Here is a 23,830-nt window from a genome sequence, read left to right as displayed (position 1 = left end):
TAGTCCTTTGCCAAATTTATGATAAATGTGAAGGATGTACAATGAAATCTCAAACTGAACAACAATTACAAAGCAGTCTGCATATTAGGAATAAACAATGGATTTCTTCAAAGAAACGGGTTCTTCTTACTTAGTTGCAGTGACAGCGTATATCATCTAATAACGAATTTTACAAAGAACTGTGTTTTGAAAATGAAATTTTCACTCTGCAGCAGTGTGTGTGCTGATATGGTACTTCCTGTCAGATTGAAACTGTGTGCCAGACCGAGACTTGAACTTGGCACCTTTGTCTTTTGCATACCTTCCAAACTTCACAGAAGCTCTCCTGCAACCCTTGTAGAGCTAGCACTCCTGGAAGAAAGGATATTGCAAGTGCTAGTTCTGCAAGGTTCCCAGGAGAGCTTCAGTGAAGTTTGGGAGGTAGGAGACGAGGTACTGGCAGAAGTAAGGATGGATCATGAGTTGTGCTTGGGTAGCACAGTTGGTAGAGTACACATGCCTGCAAAAGGTACGGGTCTCAAGTTCGATTCTTGCTTCGGCACACAGTTTTAATCTGCCACGAAGTTTCATCTGTGTTTTACATTGGTTGCAGGGAACATATCCTGGAACAAACTTCAGGTATCTTAATTTAACATTTCTTACAGAATTACTGCAACTTCAATATTCTTGATCAGTTCACTCTCAGGAAGAATTACCTGGACATTGGCAAATTACATATATGGATTTCTGCTGGTGAGATGACATATGTTATAGGTTGCTTCACTGCTAATCTGTGGGCAAGTTGGACTCTGAGGCTGCATCTAAACCCTGTTTAATATACTGTAAACCTTTTAAGGCAACAAATAGTTCAACAATTGCTAGCTTCATTAATTATGGACTTAGGTACTTTGGCCAGATGGTATGAAAGAAGAGATGGTCCTGTTGATGTACAGATACAGCTCCACGCATGTTCAAAGTGAGGAAATTGCTTAATGTATTTTATCTCAGCTTAATGCATTTTACATGTGCAACTCATGTATTGCAATGAGTGGCAGGGACAGAGACGCACAAATTTCCAGAAGTAAATACCCTGATACGAGCAACAAGGGAGGTTTTCTTGAAATGTCCTCCTCATGTACCATGCTACAATCAGCAGCTCCATGATGTACCTCTGCCTCCAGAGCCAGTGATAACAGGGTGGACAACATGCATTCAGCTGTGTTTTTCTGTAGTAACCCATTGCCCATATGAAGTCAATGATGCAGAACGTTTCTTGTGATCCTGCAGTGTCTCTGAGTGAATCCTTGTCAGCATTCAACAATTCTAATGTCCTCAGTTCAGTTTCGTAGATCGCAAACCACTTTAACTGGATTCCCAACAGTATCAAGAAACCAGACACTTCAATTTGCCTCTCCAAGAGGCTGTGGGAATAATGGAAGCTGCAGTTCAGAAGGTCAGTGTTGTATCAGGTGAAGTGGGTGTTGCAGTTTCCAGTAAACTGCAGTGTGTGCTGAATAAGAACCCTGGGTACTCAAATCTTGTGGGTTTTATCTCAGTTATTTAATGATAAAATTGTAGAACCCTCTGAGAATATTATTCCTAGTACAATCTCTCCACATAAATACACACCATAGACATCTTGCAAAGTTGAGTGATCTTTCTCTCATCATAAAACATACTGTCAGACAGAACATTTGGAAAAGTATATTATAATTAATTGTGCATCCTGTTCCATTGTGACTTAAATCCTTGAATAAGAGGCACTTGTGCTTCAATACTTTGTAGCAGAACTACCGATTAAGAATTCACATAGATATTTGACTAGCCTACATGTGAACTTATATTTTCCAGACAAAAATTGGGATTGTACATATAATTGTCTCATTACATATTTATTTAGAAATTTCACCAGTTTCGGTTGCTTATTTGTGTACATGTTTTTTAATTTGATATTACTTAAAATCCAGGCTCTAGCCAGGTGTTTAGCTGAGTGGAATGAACTTTTTCATCTCCTATAGTAATGGTTAATGGTTTACTTAAGTTATGACACAGGTAACATTTTCTGTGGGATACATTAAGCAATCATGAGTGATACTCCAGCTTGTTTTAAGAATACATAGAAAGTCTCATAACTTTAGTGGTGTTACACATGCCAAGAGATGAAAGTCTTAGTAAAGTTATTGATTCAGTTTTCTACTCATTTCAGTGTGCATATTGATAGGCAGTTTGAGTGATCTCATATAAAGAGCAGTCAAAAGGAAAATTATAAAGATGGAAAAAGTAAGTAAACTGTTTATAATTTCAAAAGTAATTGCCATAATTGTTGATACAATTATCACTCTATAATACAATTCTGTCAGTGCCTTCATAGAAGAATTTTTGTGGTTGCCTACAGAATCTTGATTGTTCCCCGGCTGAAGCAAATCGATGGCAACAAATTCCATTCTTTAGCGCTCCAAAACTATGGAAATCTCATGGGGAGAAATCGGGACTGTATGGAGGATGTGTAAGGGCCCACATGTTGCCGAGGTTGTTTCGACTATGCTGCTCAGAAGTTTCACTTGGAAGTCCTTACATATCCTCCCTACAGTCTCAATCTCTCCTAGTGAAATTTCCATATTTTTTGGGCATTCATGGCTGTCGATTTGCTTCAGATGAACAGGTGCAAACCTGGATACACTCGTGGTTTAATAGGCAACTTCAGACATTTTTCCACATAGGCATTGCAAGCTTGTGTTATAGTGGGATAAATGTATCAACAGTTATGGTGATTACTTTTAAAATAATACACAGTTTACTTACTTTTTTCTGTCTGTCTCATCTTCATTTGACTGCCCCTTATAGATTTTCTACAAGGTGTTTTTTTTATTTTTCCTGTGAAATTTTTGTCTGCACATTTCCATATTTTGTTGGTGAAAGTGTCAAATTGATGCGTACTAGGCATTGTGCAACCAAGTGGGAGGGGGGGGGGGGTTACATTATATTGACATAAAAGTATTTGCACATTTATCCCATGAATTAGAGTAGAGGCTTAACTTAAGTACTTGAACTGAGTGAATGAGATATACTACCTCTGCATCAATGAAACAACAAATTCATCTCAGGTCACCAAGTTTTGGAAATCAAGGAGAAAGAAAAAGAACCAGCAGTTGGAGGAGGAGGAGGAGGAGGAGGAGGAGGAGAAGAAGAAGAAGAAAGCTGTGTGTCTCATTGTGATCGAGTTACACACCAAAGTTATCTCTGATAAAAATACAGCATTATTCCGAAGGTTTATAACACTGTGTATGGAACAGCCATCTTGTGGAAGTTTTGGAATCACTTATGAAGCTCAAATGAAGTTTTCTCACTGCAGGTCTACAAAAACTGCTAAGATCACATCTTGTGTGTACATAGTGCACTATATTAACCGAATAAATGCAAACTCAAGATTATTTTTTTTTCCTTTTTTACTGCATCAGATGTTAAGAAAGGTATCCAAGTCATGATGATGGGCTGTGTTAATGAAAATGCAGGCAAGTGCCATGAGCACAAAGATTCAAAGCTGCTGTGTGACATTCACACAGAAGAATCTAGGAAAACTATGAATCACATCAAATTAAGTAGATAGACATTATATGATCCTTATTTGTATCACTTCCCCCTCCACCACAAAATAAAATTGGTATCAAGAGCTTAGTTACAGTTCTGAAAACTGTCTTCAGCTTCCATCAACTAAGAGAGCTGAAGTCTGTGTATCCACCTATGCAAGATTAATTAATACATGTCGGGCAAAATAATGGCTTAGCATCTCCACAAAAACAATAATCAGAGTGAGTCATATATGACATTCTTGATGCAAAAACTGTGTTAAATGAAAGTTAAAATGGAAGTTATCAGGGAAAATTATCACAGCACTCATAATCAGGTAATCAAAATCGGTCTTACTTATGACATGAAATTTCATGCACAGTGCCAAATCATTGCTCAAAATCAGTTGAATCTTTTTCAAAACAGCTCAAACTTGGCTATTATGCATTTGCTTTTGGGCATGATTCAGCATATATGGCACCCATTCTGACAAAGGTTTGTGATAGCAGTTCTTCATGTAAATGTAGTATACTCTGTTTTCTGATATGCGTACATTGCCAACTATTTTGTACACCTTTCATCACATATTGTCCAGTACTGTATTGCACATTTTCATTGTTTTAATCTGTGCTTGCAGTCTTGACATATTCTTCATGTGGATTGTCTGCTAAAGAAATTTGAACTTCAAGTTTGTGTCAGAAGGAATTTAGCAGATTTCAGATACAGCTTCACAAACTCTGGATGTATTTCTGTAGGCAGTCAGCTGTCAAAGATATAGAATTGTAAGATGACATGGTATTCCACAAAGTTATTCCACAGATTAATTTTATACTAGTCTTATATTCGTAAGTGCCAGCATAACAAAGATAATGTCATTGATGTCAACATCATCTCTGTACTAGACTGAGAAATGTTCTCTTTCCCCTGGTGAGGGAGTTTAGCAGTAGTGACTGTGTGAGAACTGATGTAGGTGTAAAGTGAACAGTGAAAAAATATTTTGTGACTATTACAGCTACTTTCATCCATGAAGCTATAAATGAGCGGGTTAGTTAAAAGTCAATTTTACCATCACCATAGTTTACAGTTGCCACTGATAAAAGTGGAAGACCTTTGGATTTAATGTTGTCCTAAGCTTGCAATTTTTGTTCAGTTATTGTTACTATCCAATTCAATAATGAATGATGAGGCACTTAAAAGGAATTGAAAAAAGTCACTGTAAACTTTTAAAATGGAATTAGATTGATAGTTTTAGGAGGAGGAATTCTTGATCCCTAATTTGCAACTGGGCTAAAACTATACACACTACAGCAGTTATAAAATTGTTCATTCCATATACTGCTCATGGAAGGTCTTAGAGGAGACAGTAGACTGCCACCTACTCTAGACATTTGAATTCTGTAAACTTCATAGTCTTTTCAGTGTGTGTTCAGGAGACTGGATTCCAACTTTGCAAATTTCACCAAGCTGTTGGTGATTACGCTGTAAGTTTTCTTACACTTAATATCCTGTGATAGTCAGATTTTGTTTGAAGAATGTGTGTATTTATTCGTTACGTACTGATAGTTATCAGCACCTCAGATGTTGATTAAATGTTTTTCTTCCTTGTGATGTGCAAAGTCAGAACTGAAGAGGAGGAGAAATAATCTCAAAAAAGTAATTAAAATGAGAATATTTATTGAATCAGTGACACCTGCTGGGTTTTAGAGGGATGTAGAATTAAGGGACTACTGCCCACTTCTAAGAAGAATGTGGTGTGACAAGAATGCACCAGTGAGTCAGGCAGGCATTGCGATGTGGTCTAGAGTAGAATAGTACACATCATTTTGGAAACATTTTCGTGAAGACAATTACATCAACATTGCGACGGAATTGGTGAGGTTTGAGCAACATAGATATATTAAATTCTTACTCCTTCTTTGTTCTAATACTTATGGAATGGAATAAGTTATATTATTAATGTGCCTGTGCATGGATTCAGTAGATTCTGTACAAATAGTTTGATACTGGTAGTGTTTATGCAATTGCGTAATATAATTTTTTTTACTTGATAAACATTTCATTAAGTTCAAAAACTACCAACAGTGTAGTGTTCTCATCTGTTTCCTGATTACCGTGGAAGTGTGATGTCTGCATACACATTTTACTAGAATATTTATCTTTGGCACTGGTGCTGCAAATAAAGAATAAGGGGAAATCGTAGACCACAAATGGTGCACTATGAAACCTAACATTGACAATGGATACAGTAGTAAGGCAGTATTTTTTTTTTTTCACAGCCAGTGATACATTCCTTCACCAATTGCAGAATGGAATGGAGATAGGGAAAGTATTATGGCATTGCTCCCAAACTCATCCCTCACAGGTATTCTTGTGAGCTGCCTTCTGTATGTTAATTGTTATAAATAACTGTGGATGTGAAGGGAAAGTAAGCAGAAATGTAAATTACAAAGAGAGAAATACCAGGACCAGATCAATTAGGGCTAGAATGTCCATGACCTGTAGGTTCAGACTACATTCTGTTTTTATAATTGGGGACTATGTGCAAGAAATGTCACATTTTCTGCCCCTGTTTTTTTTAATTTGGAATTATGAGAATTTTAATCTTTTATGTAATTGAAATTAATTGTAATATTTATTTGTATTATGTATTGGTATTAAATACTGTTTGTATGGAAAACACGTAATAAGAACAACATGTCTGTTACAGTCATGTGAAGAAGGCATTGCAAAGCTCCGTAATGCTGCAGCACATCCTCAGACACCAGTTTACTATGTCGTGAACCAAATACTCTATCCACTGGTTCAGGGATGTGAGACCAAGGACCCAAAGATTGTGAAGGTAGGTGTCTTTAGTGTTGTTTTTCCTCTCATTCTCTCTGTTCAAATTTATGTATTTTATAAATATATTTGTCAGCCATTTCAGGCAACACACTTGATAATGTGGAGCGTATTAGTCTCAAGTTTACTAGTCAATTGTTACTAGCAATGTGATATCAGCTTAGGTATGAAGATTCCACGAGATGTCCTGAGGCTCATTTAACCTTTCTTTACTGCAGCAACATTCCTGTATTGTGCAGTACCTGGTGGTGGTTAATGCTAGAGTAGGTTTCTTCCTAGCACATTCCAAATGTCGTGATGACAATTCTGGGCTCTTGCAGACTAAGGAACGGTATCTATATCTCATAAAGCTTCCTGGCTATGGTAAACAGATAGGTCATACATACCGTCACATTCTACAGTGCCATTGGATATGTAGTATCCACCATTCTGTGATTGCTATACATGAAGCTAGAGATCTTCCTCAGCATTCAGCTATAATGTCTGTACTAACAATAAACATGAGGTAGTCAGTCGTTGTTTACAGAAGTCACAGAATCACCTGCACTGTTTACTTTGGTACCATTTGCAGAGGGCAATTCTGACCACACCCACAAATGCTCCGCATGTTGAGCGAAACAATGAATACCTTGGGGAATTTGGTCAGGTCAGGCTGAGTACCGGGGTTGGTGGGGTGGTGAGGTTTAGCTTCCAACAGGTGAACTCCGGGGGAGCCTTCATCTGCATTCCGGCACAACCTATATACTTTTACCTCTCTTTAAATTATTTCTCATCTCTGGCATCAATAATGCTTTTAGTGCATTGATTTTACCACTCCTGTATACTGTCACAATTCAATCAAATTTCTAGCTGATGTCACTAACTACAGGTGAACACTCTCTCAAGTAAGTGCCTCTCTGTTTAGTCCATTAACACCAGTCAACCCAGTTTGTGGTGCATAGATCATTTTAATATATACAGAGTATATTTTTTGGGATGTTAGGACTTCTATGTTTACTGCTGTATCATTTAAATGCTGTATGTTAAACAATGGGAAATGAGGATGGAATAACAACACTAGGGAAGGGATAGGTTGCTACTCATCACATACTAGACCTGTTACCTTGCAGACAGGAACAATGAAAGACTGCTAAAATAATTAATCTCTTGGACAAAGTCCTTTTTCCAAAATAGAAAACACATATACATTTACACAAGCACAACTCGCATACACGTGGCCACAGCCTCCAGGCACTGGAGCTCCAATGCTCGGGAATAGTGTGTGTGTGTTTTAGCTCTAAATTTTTACTGTTTTCTTGTGATGGTATTTGTTTCACAGTTTTGTTAAAAGTTAGTGATACTGAATATGATTTTGTTAAGTGATATGTGATAGTTCTTTTGTTCTCTTTCTTTTTGTATTCACCTTAAAAGCCAACAGATTTTATTGTAAACCTATTATTATAACTACTGATGTGCAACAATATTTTTTTTCATGGTGTCAGTGTAACATTATTCAAAGGCAGTCACTTTTCAACATAGTCACTGTTGTAAACAATGCAAACTTGTCGTCATTTAATTAATTCGGAGTTTAATGTCTGAAGGAAAAAACTTCAGATTTACTGCATAATTATTCAGTCACCCTTTTGAGATAATTATGAGGTTTTCAAACATTGCGCTCTCTTGGGTTAGGTCAGACAGATATGCAGGGTGTGGTAGACATTCAAAACAAAAACCCCTAATGTTTTATGCTATTAATTTAGCTTATTGCAGCCTGTTATTATACGAGGGCAAATCAGAAAGTCTTTACCCATATTTCTTAGTAGCCAAACTAAGGTACATACAGGTAATGACAAATATACATCCTGTTCTGCGTACCTTACACTATTTTTTACCCTCAGCCACACACCGGGTCACACATTTGTCCCGTTGCAGCACTAAATTCGAGCTGCTCCTGTGGTAGAATTCGTTTGGCTGACTGTGGAACCACCAACGGATTGCTGTTGTGGCTTCATCATTACTTATGAATTGCTATCCTGCCAGGAGCTTCTTCAGCATTCCAAAAACATGGAAATCACCAGGGCTGAGGTCTGGACTGTGTGGTGGGTGGTCTAGAATCACCCAGTGAAATTACTGGAGCTTTTCGGCTGTTCCTACTGCCACATGTGGTCTCACATTGTTGTGGAGCAGTGTCACATTGTCCACATCAAGAATCCTTCGGTGCCTTCAGCAGATAGCAGCCCTCAGACATGACAGTGTGAAACAATAACTTTCGGCATGGGCATACATGGCTGCATCTTGTGGCATGAAATCCAGCAGGAGTGGTCCATGGCTATCCCAGAAGGCCTGTAACATCACTTTCCAAACAGATGGCGTTGAATGGAACTTTTTCACACCCAGATGTTTCCACACTATACTCTGTCGAAGCTGCGTTGGTAAAGTACAGGAACTTCAAGCGCTGATAGAAAGCACCAAAGCTGAAATCGTTATAGGTACAGAAAGCTGGCTGAAGCCAGAGATAAATTCTGCCGAAATTTTTACAAAGGTACAGACGGTGTTTAGAAAGGATAGATTGCATGCAACCGGTGGTGGAGTGTTCGTCGCTGTTAGTAGTAGTTTATCCTGTAGTGAAGTAGAAGTGGATAGTTCCTGTGAATTATTATGGGTGGAGGTTACACTCAACAACCGAGCTAGGTTAATAATTGGCTCCTTTTACCGACCTCCCAACTCAGCAGCGTTAGTGGGAGAACAACTGAGAGGAAATTTGGAATACATTTCACATAAATTTTCTCAGCATGTTATAGTCTTAGGTGGAGATTTCAATTTACCAGATATAGACTGGGACACTCAGATGTTTAGGACGGGTGGTAGGGACAGAGCATCGAGTGACATTATACTGAGTGCACTATCTGAAAATTACCTCGAGCAATTAAACAGAGAACCAACTCGTGGAGATAACATCTTGGACCGACTGATAACAAACAGACCCGAACTTTTCGACTCTGTATGTGCAGTACAGGGAATCAGTGATCATAAGGCCGTTGCAGCATCCCTGAATATGGAAGTTAATAGGAATATGAAGAAAGGGAGGAAGGTTTATCTTTTTAGCAAGAGTAATAGAAGGCAGATTTCAGACTACTTAACAGATCAAAACAGAAAATTTCTGTTCCGACACTGACAATGTTGAGTGTTTATGGAAAAAGTTCAAGGCAATCGTAAAATGCATTTTAGACAGGTACGTGCCGAGTAAAACTGTGAGGGACGGGAAAAACCCACCGTGGTACAACAACAAAGTTAGGAAACTACTGCGAAAGCAAAGAGAGCTTCACTCCAAGTTTAAACGCAGCCAAAACCTCTCAGACAAACAGAAGCTAAACAATGTCAAAGTTAGCGTAAGGAGGACTATGCATGAAGCGTTCAGTGAATTCGAAAGTAAAATTCTATGTACCGAGTTGACAGAAAATCCTAGGAAGTTCTGGTCTTACGTTAAATCAGTAAGTGGCTCGAAACAGCATATCCAAACACTCCGAGATGATGATGACATTGAAACAGAGGATGACACGCGTAAAGCTGAAATACTAAACACCTTTTTCCAAAGCTGTTTCACAGAGGAAGACCGCACTGCAGTTCCTTCTCTAAATCCTCGCACAAACGAAAAAATGGCTGACATCGAAATAAGTGTCCAAGGAATAGAAAAGCAACTGGAATCACTCAACAGAGGAAAGTCCACTGGACCTGATGGGATACCAATTTGATTCTACACAGAGTACGCGAAAGAACTGGCCCCCCTTCTAACAGCCGTGTACTGCAAGGAGCTTCTTCAGCATTCCAAAAACATGGAAATCACCAGGGCTGAGGTCTGGACTGTGTGGTGGGTGGTCTAGAATCACCCAGTGAAATTACTGGAGCTTTTCGGCTGTTCCTACTGCCACATGTGGTCTCACATTGTTGTGGAGCAGTGTCACATTGTCCACATCAAGAATCCTTCGGTGCCTTCAGCAGATAGCAGCCCTCAGACATGACAGTGTGAAACAATAACTTTCGGCATGGGCATACATGGCTGCATCTTGTGGCATGAAATCCAGCAGGAGTGGTCCATGGCTATCCCAGAAGGCCTGTAACATCACTTTCCAAACAGATGGCGTTGAATGGAACTTTTTCACACCCAGATGTTTCCACACTATACTCTGTCGAAGCTGCGTTGGTAAAGTACAGGAACTTCAAGCGCTGATAGAAAGCACCAAAGCTGAAATCGTTATAGGTACAGAAAGCTGGCTGAAGCCAGAGATAAATTCTGCCGAAATTTTTACAAAGGTACAGACGGTGTTTAGAAAGGATAGATTGCATGCAACCGGTGGTGGAGTGTTCGTCGCTGTTAGTAGTAGTTTATCCTGTAGTGAAGTAGAAGTGGATAGTTCCTGTGAATTATTATGGGTGGAGGTTACACTCAACAACCGAGCTAGGTTAATAATTGGCTCCTTTTACCGACCTCCCAACTCAGCAGCGTTAGTGGGAGAACAACTGAGAGGAAATTTGGAATACATTTCACATAAATTTTCTCAGCATGTTATAGTCTTAGGTGGAGATTTCAATTTACCAGATATAGACTGGGACACTCAGATGTTTAGGACGGGTGGTAGGGACAGAGCATCGAGTGACATTATACTGAGTGCACTATCTGAAAATTACCTCGAGCAATTAAACAGAGAACCAACTCGTGGAGATAACATCTTGGACCGACTGATAACAAACAGACCCGAACTTTTCGACTCTGTATGTGCAGTACAGGGAATCAGTGATCATAAGGCCGTTGCAGCATCCCTGAATATGGAAGTTAATAGGAATATGAAGAAAGGGAGGAAGGTTTATCTTTTTAGCAAGAGTAATAGAAGGCAGATTTCAGACTACTTAACAGATCAAAACAGAAAATTTCTGTTCCGACACTGACAATGTTGAGTGTTTATGGAAAAAGTTCAAGGCAATCGTAAAATGCATTTTAGACAGGTACGTGCCGAGTAAAACTGTGAGGGACGGGAAAAACCCACCGTGGTACAACAACAAAGTTAGGAAACTACTGCGAAAGCAAAGAGAGCTTCACTCCAAGTTTAAACGCAGCCAAAACCTCTCAGACAAACAGAAGCTAAACAATGTCAAAGTTAGCGTAAGGAGGACTATGCATGAAGCGTTCAGTGAATTCGAAAGTAAAATTCTATGTACCGAGTTGACAGAAAATCCTAGGAAGTTCTGGTCTTACGTTAAATCAGTAAGTGGCTCGAAACAGCATATCCAAACACTCCGAGATGATGATGACATTGAAACAGAGGATGACACGCGTAAAGCTGAAATACTAAACACCTTTTTCCAAAGCTGTTTCACAGAGGAAGACCGCACTGCAGTTCCTTCTCTAAATCCTCGCACAAACGAAAAAATGGCTGACATCGAAATAAGTGTCCAAGGAATAGAAAAGCAACTGGAATCACTCAACAGAGGAAAGTCCACTGGACCTGATGGGATACCAATTTGATTCTACACAGAGTACGCGAAAGAACTGGCCCCCCTTCTAACAGCCGTGTACTGCAAGTCTCTAGAGGAACAGAAGGTTCCAAATGATTGGAAAAGACCACAGGTAGTCGCAGCCTTCAAGAAGGGTCGTCGAGCAGATGCGCAAAACTATAGACCTATATCTCTGACGTCGATCTGTTGTAGAATTTTAGAACATGTTTTTTGCTCGAGTATCATGTCGTTTTTGGAAACCCAGAATCTACTATGTAGGAATCAACATGGATTCCGGAAACAGAGATCGTGTGAGACCCAACTCGCTTTATTTGTTCATGAGACCCAGAAAATATTAGATACACTCGTTCGACCTATACTTGAGTATTGCTCATCATTGTGGGATCCGTACCAGATCGGGTTGACGGAGGGGAGAGAGAAGATCCAAAGAAGAGCGGCGCGTTTCATCAAAGGGTTATTTGGTAACCATGATAGCGTTAGGGAGATGCTATTTTTCTCGACTTCTGGAAGGCATTCGATACAGTTCCGCACTGTCGCCTGATAAACAAAGTAAGAGCCGACGGAATATCAGACCAGCTGTGTGGCTGGATTGAAGAGTTTTTAGCAAACAGAACACAGCATGTTGTTATCAATGGAGAGACGTCTACAGACGTTAAAGTAACCTCTGGCGTGCCACAGGGGAGTGTTATGGGACCATTGCTTTTCACAATATATATAAATGACCTAGTAGATAATGTCGGAAGTTCCATGCGGCTTTTCACGGATGATGCTGTAGTATACAGAGAAGTTGCAGCATTAGAAAATTGTAGCGGAATGCAGGAAGATCTGCAGCGGATAGGCACTTTGTGCAGGGAGTGGCAACTGTCCCTTAACGTAGACAAATGTAATGTATTGCGAATACATAGAAAGAAGGATCCTTTGTTGTATGATTATATGATAGCGGAACAAACACTGGTAGCAGTTATTTCTGTAAAATATCTGGGAGTATGCGTGTGGAACGATTTGAAGTGGAATGATCATATAAAATTAATTGTTGGTAAGGCGGGTACCAGGTTGAGATTCATTGGGAGAGTGCTTAGAAAATGTAGTCCATCAACAAAGGAGGTGGCTTACAAAACACTCGTTCGACCTATACTTGAGTATTGCTCATCTGTGTGGGATCCGTACCAGATCGAGTTGACGGAGGAGATAGAGAAGATCCAAAGAAGAGCGGCGTGTTTCGTCAAAGGGTTATTTGGTAACCATGATAGCGTTACGGAGATGTTTAATAAACTCAAGTGGCAGACTCTGCAAGAGCGGCGCTCAGCATCGCGGTGTAGCTTGCTCGCCAGGTTTCGAGAGGGTGCGTTTCTGGATGAGGTATCGAATATATTGCTTCCCCCTACTTATACCTACCGAGGAGATCACGAATGTAAAATTAGAGAGATTTGAGCGCGCACGGAGGCTTTCAGACAGTCGTTCTTCCCGCGAACCATACGCGACTGGAACAGGAAAGGGAGGTAATGACAGTGGCACGTAAAGTGCCCTCCGCCACACACCATTGGGTGGCTTGCAGAGTATAAATGTAGATGTAGATGCTGCTTGGATTCCAGCTTGAAATGCAGTATCCATGTTTCATCGTGAGTAACAATGTGATCCAGGAAACTTTCATTCTCCTTGGAATACCATTCCAGATGGTTCAGTGAAGACATCATTCACTTGCATTTCATCATGGCATCAAACTGCTTAGGCACCCACCGACATGAAACCTTCCAGTACCCTAAGGACCCATGAATGATGTAAGCACTGCCCTACAATATGTCAAGCTCCTGGGAAATGACCGTGATGTGCACACGCCAATCTGCTTTCACCGTTGCATCCATGTGGGTAATGTTGTCGTCACTGATTGACCATTCATTATCATGCAAGACTTCATGGCCTTTGTCAAACTAGCTCCACCATCCCCTCGCAGTTGTCAAAGCGAGACAGTTTTCTTCATATGTGGGCTCCATAAGCCTGTAGATCTCAATGGACGTTCATCCCTTGCTCCGTAGAAAACGAATTGCACTTGGTTGCTCTAATGCTGTAAATGTGTGAAGCACTGCCACCAAAAAATGACAGCAGTGCCATGCGGCGGAGCTACCAGCAGATAAGGCCTGTCTGAACCAAGAAAGGTCTAACACTGGTAATGGATATGTTGACTGAACAATTACAACTGTAATTTGACTAAAAAAGTAGGGCAAAGACTTTCTGATTTGTCCTCATACTACCATATGCTGGTACTCTGAAAACTGTATTGGGTTTGATGTAACTCAAGGATTCAAACCATCATCAAGCAGTTAACTAAATGATTTACTTTTTCCTGTTTGTGTCTCCTGTTTATGAAGTGTTCCACAGTTACACTTTGCAATCCCTAAAAGGCATCACTTTTTTCCAGTGGAAGAAGCTGTGCAGAATTTCTTGGACTTTTCCAAAGATGAAAATAACCATTCCTGGCTTTTTTCGTTTTGTTACTGGCTGAAAGTTATCTGTACATAATAGTCATTCACTTCAGTCACTGAAGGTTGTATCAATGTTTCACTGAGACCCACATATCATTCTTTCATTTCAGGTTTAAGTTAAACAGAAAGTTTTGGTCTTGCTGCGTGTTCTGCATGTTACGATGTACAGAACCATTATTAACGTTAACTCCTATAGTAGAATTTCATTGAGATTGTGATGTCTTTCACAGAATGTGAGGTATCATGGAAAAGTTGGTACCTCATGACGGCATTACAAATAAAGATATTTGCTGCCAAACGCAGCACTGAATTAGAGACGTAGACATTGACATATCCCGAACTGTTCCCTTTTGCTGCTGTAGCTGGAAAGTTATTTATGTCCAAGTGCAGTGCATCTCTCTGTGTAATCACCCAGTCTCTGTGCAATCAGTGACCATTTGTAATCATTTCTTATGATGACCAAAATCAAAGAAAAACCTGTCTGCATTCCATATCACAACAGTACCAGAAAATGTTATGGACTTGGTAAAGATTGTGCAATGTATGAAACACTGATAGAATGTGAAATAGCTAGAATAAACTATGGACCATTCTAAAATAACACAAAAGGGGGGCGACCAACGACTCTGTGAGATCTGTGTAAATCAAATAATGGAAGACACACCATAAGGATATGGGAGCATTTGTCCCTATCAACAGCAGCCAGGAACTGGCGTTGTGCCATAGCTTGGCATAAGCAACTTGTCTTACACTGTGAAGGAGAGCAGTGTCACATTTTGAGAGCATTCCAGCACCAATCAGTATGGGGTTTGTGAAGGAGCAGTGTGAATTTCATAGATGACAAGGTACTACAGAGGAGCTTAGAGACAGCAATTGCAAAGGAACTTAGGTGATAGTTCTTTAAATGGATAGTGATGCACGCTAATATGTAGTGTATGATAAACAAACTTGAGCTACAGCAGTTTTGTGTAAGTGAAGTTGAACATTCAGGAAGCTTAAACACAGATGGTAGGACTCATAATGAGCTACCCACAAGACAAATAGGCAGGCTCACACCAGATGAGGTTCACGAACTTTATTCCAAGGAAAGACCATGTAGGGGAACATTGCATCCACTCCTCAGACTGCAAAGGCTACTGATGAGAGAAATGTTCCTGCTGCAGTAATGCCTGCAATGAGGGACTTCCTTACATTGTAGCTGTCCAACCTGGTGTTGCAGCTTCCTGAATCTCCTGCCAGAGTCTATGATAAAGACACTGATGAATATGATGGCATTGCTACCGCATGTCCTGTAGCAGTAGATGCCCATGCAGCATCGTCATCTGCATATTCCCTTCCCCCTCTGCCGTATTCCCTGTGGTAGCACTGGAGGGCATAAAAATCTCAAAAAATGAAGTTTAGTGAAAATCAGAACTTCTTATTTAATATGAAAACTGTTTCTAATATTTTGAACCTTACCAAAAATCATACTTGAAAGCATTCAAACAGACTTTACAAGAATTTATAACTTAAGGTGCAGTTAAGTTGATTAGAGTTTTTCAGTGTGCTGCAGTTTGCCCCTAGACATGTTATCTGAGTTGGGCGTCCTAAAGTGAAATCTATTTCATATTTCATAACTGGAACATAAGAAAGGTTTCTTTGGGAGGAATGCTTTACCAACAGAGGTTAAACAATTATGTGACCTCCTTTGGCAGCTGTTCACAAGAATAAATGTACCAATCAGCATCAAGCAACATATAGTGATTTTATTAAAACATATGGACGTGTACTCTCTGACCCAGCCTCTCCTCTCCAAAGTGATTTTGCACACTCAGTACATGCCGAATGATAAAGATATTACTGTTTAATGCTGTGTGAAGTAAACTGGCTCTGACTGAATACGAAAACTAACCAAAGAGTTCAGTTTTCATACAGTCTGCAGCAACTGTACTGTATAAGCAATAGGCTCCCACATTTTCCTGCAGATATGTTAACAATTACTGGCCACGATGAGACGATGAGACACTGTAAGCCAATGTCATTAAAAGTGGGGAAAGTTCAGAAGACCAAGGTGGCACAGCAGTGTGACAAACATATGGTCACAGTAGAAGTGAAGGATGTGCAGAAAGCGTGGATTTTAGTAAGCATATGTGAATGCAGTACTCGCATCCTATCAGACCTTATATATGACGGACATGTCGGAAATAAGTTTTGTCTCTGTTTTTGAAAGAGAAGCTGGTACACCGGGTGATACAAATAAATGCCTTATGAATCCACATGCATTGTTGGTTCAGGAATTGAAGAGACATCAGAGAAGGAGGAGGAATGATAAATGTACAGAGTGCCAAGGATGAGAGTGTAGCAGCAGACCTGTGTGCCAGATGCAAACCAGTGTTGTGGTGGAGCAGGCTGTGTGACAATTCATTGCATCATGGGGCACAGAGTTTTATCAGACTAGGTTCTTCAAACTGATTGTAAATTATGACAAATGTCTGTGTTGGGTGTCGGTTGTGGAGATATATATATATATATATATATATATATGTGTATAGTTCGTGGTGCCATGGTGTATTTGTTTTTGGCAATAAAGTTTCCATGTCAAAAACAGTGACAAAACTTAGTTTCGAAATGTCCCTCATAGATAAGCTCAGGGCAGTAGCTATCTGTGGATGAGTTGCATGTCTCCGTGGGGCAACAGATGTTGTTGTTGTTGTTGTTGTTGTTGTTGTGGTCTTCAGTCCTGAGACTGGTTTGATGCAGCTCTCCATGCTACTCTATCCTGTGCAAGCTTTTTCATCTCCCAGTACCTACTGCAACCTACATCCTTCTGAATCTGCTTAGTGTATTCACCTCATGGTCTCCCTCTACGATTTTTACCCTCCACGCTGCCCTCCAATACTAAATTGGTGATCCCTTGATGCCTCAGAACATGTCCTACCAACCGATCCCTTCTTCTGGTCAAGTTGTGCCACAAACTTCTCTTCTCCCCAATCCTATTCAATACTTCCTCATTAGTTATGTGATCTACCCATCTAATCTTCAGCATACTTCTGTAGCACCACATTTCGAAAGCTTCTATTCTCTTCTTGTCCAAACTATTTATCGTCCATGTTTCACTTCCATACATGGCTACACTCCATATGAATACTTTCAGAAATGACTTCCTGACACTTAAATCAATACTGGATGTTAACAAATTTCTCTTCTTCAGAAACACTTTCCTTGCCATTGCCAGCCTACATTTTATATCCTCTCTACTTCGACCATCATCAGTTATTTTGCTCCCCAAATAGCAAAACTCCTTTACTACTTTAAGTGTCTCATTTCCTAATCTAATTCCCTCAGCATCACCCGACTTAATTAGACTACATTCCATTATCCTTGTTTTGCTTTTGTTGATGTTCATCTTATATCCTCCTTTCAAGACACTGTCCATTCCATTCAACTGCTCTTGCAAGTCCTTTGCTGTCTCTGACAGAATTACAATGTCATCGGCGAACCTCAAAGTTTTTATTTCTTCTCCATGAATTTTAATACCTACTCCGAATTTTTCTTTTGTTTCCTTTACTGCTTGCTAAATATACAGATTGAACAACATCGGGGAGAGGCTACAACCCTGTCTTACTCCCTTCCCAACCACTGCTTCCCTTTCATGTCCCTCTACTCTTATAACTGCCATCTGGTTTCTGTACAAATTGTAAATAGCCTTTCGCTCCCTGTATTGTACCCCTGCCACCTTTAGAATTTGAAAGAGAGTATTCCAGTCAACATTGTCAAAAGCTTTCTCTAAGTCTACAAATGCTAGAAACGTAGGTTTGCCTTTCCTTAATCTTTCTTCTAAGATAAGTCGTAAGGTCAGTATTGCCTCACGTGTTCCAGTGTTTCTACGGAATCCAAACTGATCTTCCCCGAGGTTGGCTTGTACTAGTTTTTCCATTCGTCTGTAAAGAATTCGTGTTAGTGTTTTGCAGCTGTGACTTATTAAGCTGATAGTTCGGTAATTTTCACATCTGTCAACACCTGCTTTCTTTGGGATTGGAATTATTATATTCTTCTTGAAGTCTGAGGGTATTTCGCCTGTTTCATACATCTTGCTCACCAGATGGTAGAGTTTTGTCAGGACTGGCTCTCCCACGGCCGTCAGTAGTTCCAATGGAATATTGTCTACTCCGGGGGCCTTGTTTCGACTAAGGTCTTTCAGTGTTCTGTCAAACTCTTCACGCAGAATCATATCTCCCATTTCATCTTCATCTACATCCTCTTCCATTTCCATAATATTGTCCTCAAGTACATCGCCCTTGTATAGACCCTCTATATACTCCTTCCACCTTTGTGCTTTCCCTTCTTTGCTTAGAACTGGGTTTCCATCTTGAGCTCTTGATATTCATACAAGTTGTTCTCTTATCTCCAAAGGTCTCTTTAATTTTCCTGTAGGCGGTATCTATCTTACCCCTAGTGAGATAGGCCTCTACATCCTTACATTTGTCCTCTAGCCATACCTGCTTAGCCATTTTGCACTTCCTGTTGATCTCATTTTTGAGACGTTTGTATTCCTTTTTGCCTGTTTCACTTACTGCATTTTTATATTTTCTCCTTTCATCAATTAAATTCAATATTTCTTCTGTTACCCAAGGATTTCTACTAGCCCTCGTCTTTTTACCTACTTGATCCTCTGCTGCCTTAACTACTTCATCCCTCAAAGCTACCCATTCTTCTTCTACTGTATTTATTTCCCCCATTCCTGTCAGTTGCTCCCTTATGCTCTCCCTGAATCTCTGTACAACCTCTGGTTCTTTTAGTTTATCCAGGTCCTATCTCCTTAAATTCCCACCTTTTTGCAGTTTCTTCAGTTTTAATCTACAGGTCATAACCAATAGATTGTGGTCAGAGTCCACATCTGCCCCTGGAAATGTCTTACAATTTAAAACCTGGTTCCTAAATCTCTGTCTTACCATTATATAATCTATCTGAAACCTTTTAGTATCTCCAGGGTTCTTCCATGTATACAACCTTCTTTCATGATTCTTAAACCAAGTGTTAGTTATGATTATGTTGTGCTCTGTGCAAAATTGGACCAGGCGGCTTCCTCTTTCATTTCTGTCCCCCAATCCATATTCACCTACTATGTTTCCTTCTCTCCCTTTTCCTACACTCGAATTCCAGTCACCCATGACTATTAAATTTTCGTCTCCCTTCAGAATCTGAATAATTTCTTTTATTTCATCATACATTTCTTCAATTTCTTCGTCATCTGCAGAGCTAGTTGGCATATAAACTTGTACTACTGTAGTAGGCATGGGCTTCGTATCTATCTTGGCCACAATAATGCGTTCACTATGCTGTTTGTAGTAGCTTACCCGCATTCCTATTTTCCTATTCATTATTAAACCTACTCCTGCATTACCCCTATTTGATTTTGTGTTTATAACCCTGTAGTCACCTGACCAGAAGTCTTGTTCCTCCTCCCACCGAACTTCACTAATTCCCACTATATCTAACTTCAACCTATCCATTTCCCTTTTTAAATTTTCTAACCTACCTGCCCGATTAAGGGATCTGACATTCCACGCTCCGATCCGTAGAACGCCAGTTTTCTTTCTCCTGATAACGACATCCTCTTGAGTAGTCCCCGCCCGGAGATCCGAATGGGGGACTATTTTACCTCCGGAATATTTTACCCAAGAGGACGCCATCATCATGTAATCATACAGTAAAGCTGCATGCCCTCGGGAAAAATTACGGCTGTAGTTTCCCCTTGCTTTCAGCCGTTCGCAGTACCAGCACAGCAAGGCCGTTTTGGTTATTGTTACAAGGTCAGATCAGTCAATCATCCAGACTGTTGCCCTTGCAACTACTGAAAAGGCTGCTGCCCCTCTTCAGGAACCACACGTTTGTCTGGCCTCTCAACAGATACCCCTCCGTTGTGGTTGCACCTACGGTACGGCTATCTGTATCGCTGAGGCACGCAAGCCTCCCCACCAACGGCAAGGTCCATGGTTCAAAATCCACTCTGTGACAGAATAGATAAGCTCATGGATGAGATACTAAGAGGACATAATACAGGAGATGGACTTCATTGTTTCAAAGCTAGAGGGTTTGTCAAATACATTTGAGGGACGAGCAGATGTTGCCACTAATATAGTTGTCAGTTTAGCAGACTGGATGACGGCAGCTAAGATTAATTGCTAGCAAGTGCTCTAGCACCTGTCATCCAGTGAGCATTATGCAGTTGTCACCAAAGAGGAAAATGGCAACAATAGATTGTGACAAACAGAAGAGCATGATTCTCTACATCAGGTATCAGAAAAGCAATTTGGAGTGGCTTAATTGCCTACATTACATCATTTCCAGTGGAATCACTTCTAATCCACGTATACTTGGGTGCACAGCTTCTAACTGAACCCTTGCAGAGAGCACAGGACATTCATGTTCCCAAGAAAAAGATAAATTGTCAGGCTGAAGTCCTAGGGAACTGGACCTTCCCGTATTGTGATGAAGGGTAAGGTCAAAAAGAAGAGCTTATCAACACACTTTCAACCAGAGTGCACTGTGAGTCTCCATGAGTACAGAGCAGTTAAGATGCGTTAAAAAACATTGTTGTAGGAAACTGAAAGAATATATCGGGGAGAAGTTTCTTATAAGGCAACTAGAATTTGACATATGAAGAAGATCACATATATTGTTGACTGAAAAGGTTAAGGGACCTACTGTCATGTCCATGATGTGTAGGGAGGCTGGATCAGTAATTGTTGGGTTACGGGAGTCAGCTGAACTTCCTGATAACACGAAAACACGCTCAGAAAAACATGTACACATTTGAAATGAACTATATAATGAATGTGGCAATAAGGTGTTGGTGTTACCTTTTACTCAGGAAACTGTTGCTATTGCAATTTTCAAGCTGAAAACTGGAAAGGCACCAGATTTTGATGGCATCTACATTGTCGCGCAAATGATCAGTCCACTGGAGTGCCTTATTTGACACTTTTTGTAAATGAAACTTTGCGAAGATATGGTATACCACTGATTTGGGAAGAACTGAAGCAGTAGTGGTTAAAAATAGATTGCGTAAAGATGCAGCAACACTGACAAACTACAAACCCATTTTCTTGTTAAATACCTTGGCCAAGGTTTAGGAGCATGTGCTTTGTGACCAGTTGTAGGTACATGGGAGCTCTTGGTGCTGAACCAATGCCAGTATGGGTTCAGAACATGGAAACCCGTAGATTATGTGGTTAATAGAGCTCTTCAGATCTTCGGTGGCCTGCTATGTCTGCATGTTTTGGAGATCTCTGGGTCCTTAAATGTCTATACAAGAGTGTTGTTGATTATTTCAGTGGACAAACCATCCAATGACTTTTGGGGCAGAGCAAGGTAATAAAAAAGGTTACCAAAGGCTGTGTCAAAAGCTCCATGAGTGACCCCTATGTTCTGGGAACTTAGCATTGAATTCCACTTCTGTCTTTTAGATAGGGAAGAAAATGTTGAAGGTGGTGCTGCATATACGGATCACATCCTAGTAGCTATGTCTGCTGGCTCCAGAGCGAGACTTAAGGGAAACATAAATGATGTGCTTGTTCAGATGCAGTGGTGGTGCAAAGTTGACAAATTGGCTGTAGCCATTCATAAAACCACTGATATGCTTATAAAGGGAAGAATTTCTCTCACCAGGATCCTTCCCTGAGGCCCAATGGACCCGTATAAAATGCAGCACTGTTTGCAGGCATTCTTCTAGATGAGAAAAGGAACTTACTAGAACATGTAAAATCTGTTACTCAGAAAGTGGTCGGAATTGGGGATAAGATTACCCGTGATGGCACTGCCAACTGTCAATTACCACTGTATGTTGTGTGCTAATATCATGAAGCTACCTTCAGTTCTAACGTTGGCTTTGCTGCCAGTGTCTTGGTGCAGTGTCTTCAACTGGAGAGCTAGCGAACGATAATGCAACAAATATAGTGAAGCATACTACTGAGGCTCACCTTTTCCTTACATGCTACACCTGTTGAGGATTTACTGGTGATTCTCGAAATATGAAAGTAATGCCACTATATCCAAAGAGCAGTTAGTCCAGTCAACCAAGGAAAATCATGTAGTCTCAAATTTTTGTACAGTGGTAGGGGGAGGGCCATGAACAACATTCTAATAATCCCCACCAGCAGGGTGTGGGTGTGAGGGTGGGTGTATTTAAAGACCACTTTGTTGTTGTTGGTGTTGTTGTTGTTGTTGTTGTTGTTGTTGTTTTTTAAAAATAACTTGAGAAGCATGGATTCTATTGGAAATGTTTCCCAGCACAAAATTAAACTAAATCAGATTTCCGACAAGAAAGGTCCTATTCATTGTTTCACTAGGACTAAGAGTTTCCACATTGTAGGGAACGGAAAATTGCAGATTATTAAAAATAGTGTTTCAGTGGTTACTGTTAAACGAAATGGATTAAGAACAAATAGTAATTACTTGAGCATGTTTAAGTGCTGTAGAATCATATTAAGGCATAAATTATGTTCTGTGGGTGTAATATAGTCGAGGGCTAGGGATTGGAGGGGAGGGGCGGGGGTAGAAGTGTGAGGGGTTGTTGGTTGCCAGATTGATGTCATGTAATTCCCCCCTTCATAGGTCTGCAAATTGAAGAATGAGCAGCTGATTCCTTGCTCTGTCTATCCCACGGTATGACCAGAAGCAGCTGCAGGGTGTTTCACAAAGTTGTACCAACCTGCTGCAGCACAGCTTATAATATGCTGATGATGCAGTGCACACACATGCTCAGGGTTGTTTATTTTCCACAAAGTCTGTTAACACTATGTGGTATAAAGGTATGAGTATATGAGTTACTAATAACACTAAAGCAAGAAATGCATATGGACAGACTCTGCACACTGTACTACACTGCTGCAGGGGAAATTGATTCTTAGTCATACTGTACAGCTGCTGGTGCATTCATCCAGGAAAGGCAACTTCCTGCACCACAAGTGTTGCTCAATTTTTAGTTCACAGACAGACTATCCCTCCCCAGTATTTTTTGTTTACTTCTCTTGACAGAGCTCATTTATATATAATAGTTACTTTCAATTGCGTCCATATCTGCAGTTACTAAGTGAGGTTTTATGTAAAATATTTTCCTATAAACAATGAATGAGAAGTATTTAATCTCAGTGTGTGGTGCCAATGACATATGTAGTGTTGGTGGGAAAGAGAGAGAATTGTTAAATGTGGCACCTTGCTGCTGTCATTGACAGCACATTGTAAAGCCGTGTGTTTATGTTGTACTCGCTTTGTGGTGAATTAATGAATGAGCAGAAAGTTACTGCACTTCTCCCATGATTAATTGTGTTACTGGTAGACTGCATAAATCTCATGCATTCAGGAACTCCTGGCACTACTAGAGTGAGCTGCACTGAATGGAGGCACTTTCCACACAGTGACAGTATATCGTACAAGCTGGTGGGAATTGGAATGCTCAAAACTAGAACAGTGATCTGCTGTAAGGCATTGCTTGT

The 23,830-nt window shown here is 40.2% G+C and overlaps 1 protein-coding gene across 1 annotated transcript in view; it reads left to right on the top strand.

Moving 5' to 3' along the window:
* LOC124723182 (protein MON2 homolog) overlaps positions 1-23,830 on the top strand; it is a gene marked incomplete in the record, with an annotated part of 216,575 nt that overhangs the window by 12,257 nt on the left and 180,488 nt on the right. Inside the window, 1 exon segment of the mRNA XM_047248376.1 lies at positions 6,254-6,385. Coding sequence (XP_047104332.1) covers positions 6,254-6,385 — 132 coding nt within the window.

The sequence above is a fragment of the Schistocerca piceifrons genome, chromosome X (genome assembly GCF_021461385.2).
Source record: "Schistocerca piceifrons isolate TAMUIC-IGC-003096 chromosome X, iqSchPice1.1, whole genome shotgun sequence".
In the NCBI taxonomy this organism is placed as follows: Eukaryota; Metazoa; Arthropoda; class Insecta; order Orthoptera; family Acrididae; genus Schistocerca; species Schistocerca piceifrons.
Note: the sequence above shows the minus strand (reverse complement) of the source record. Positions and strands in the feature narration are given on the sequence as shown.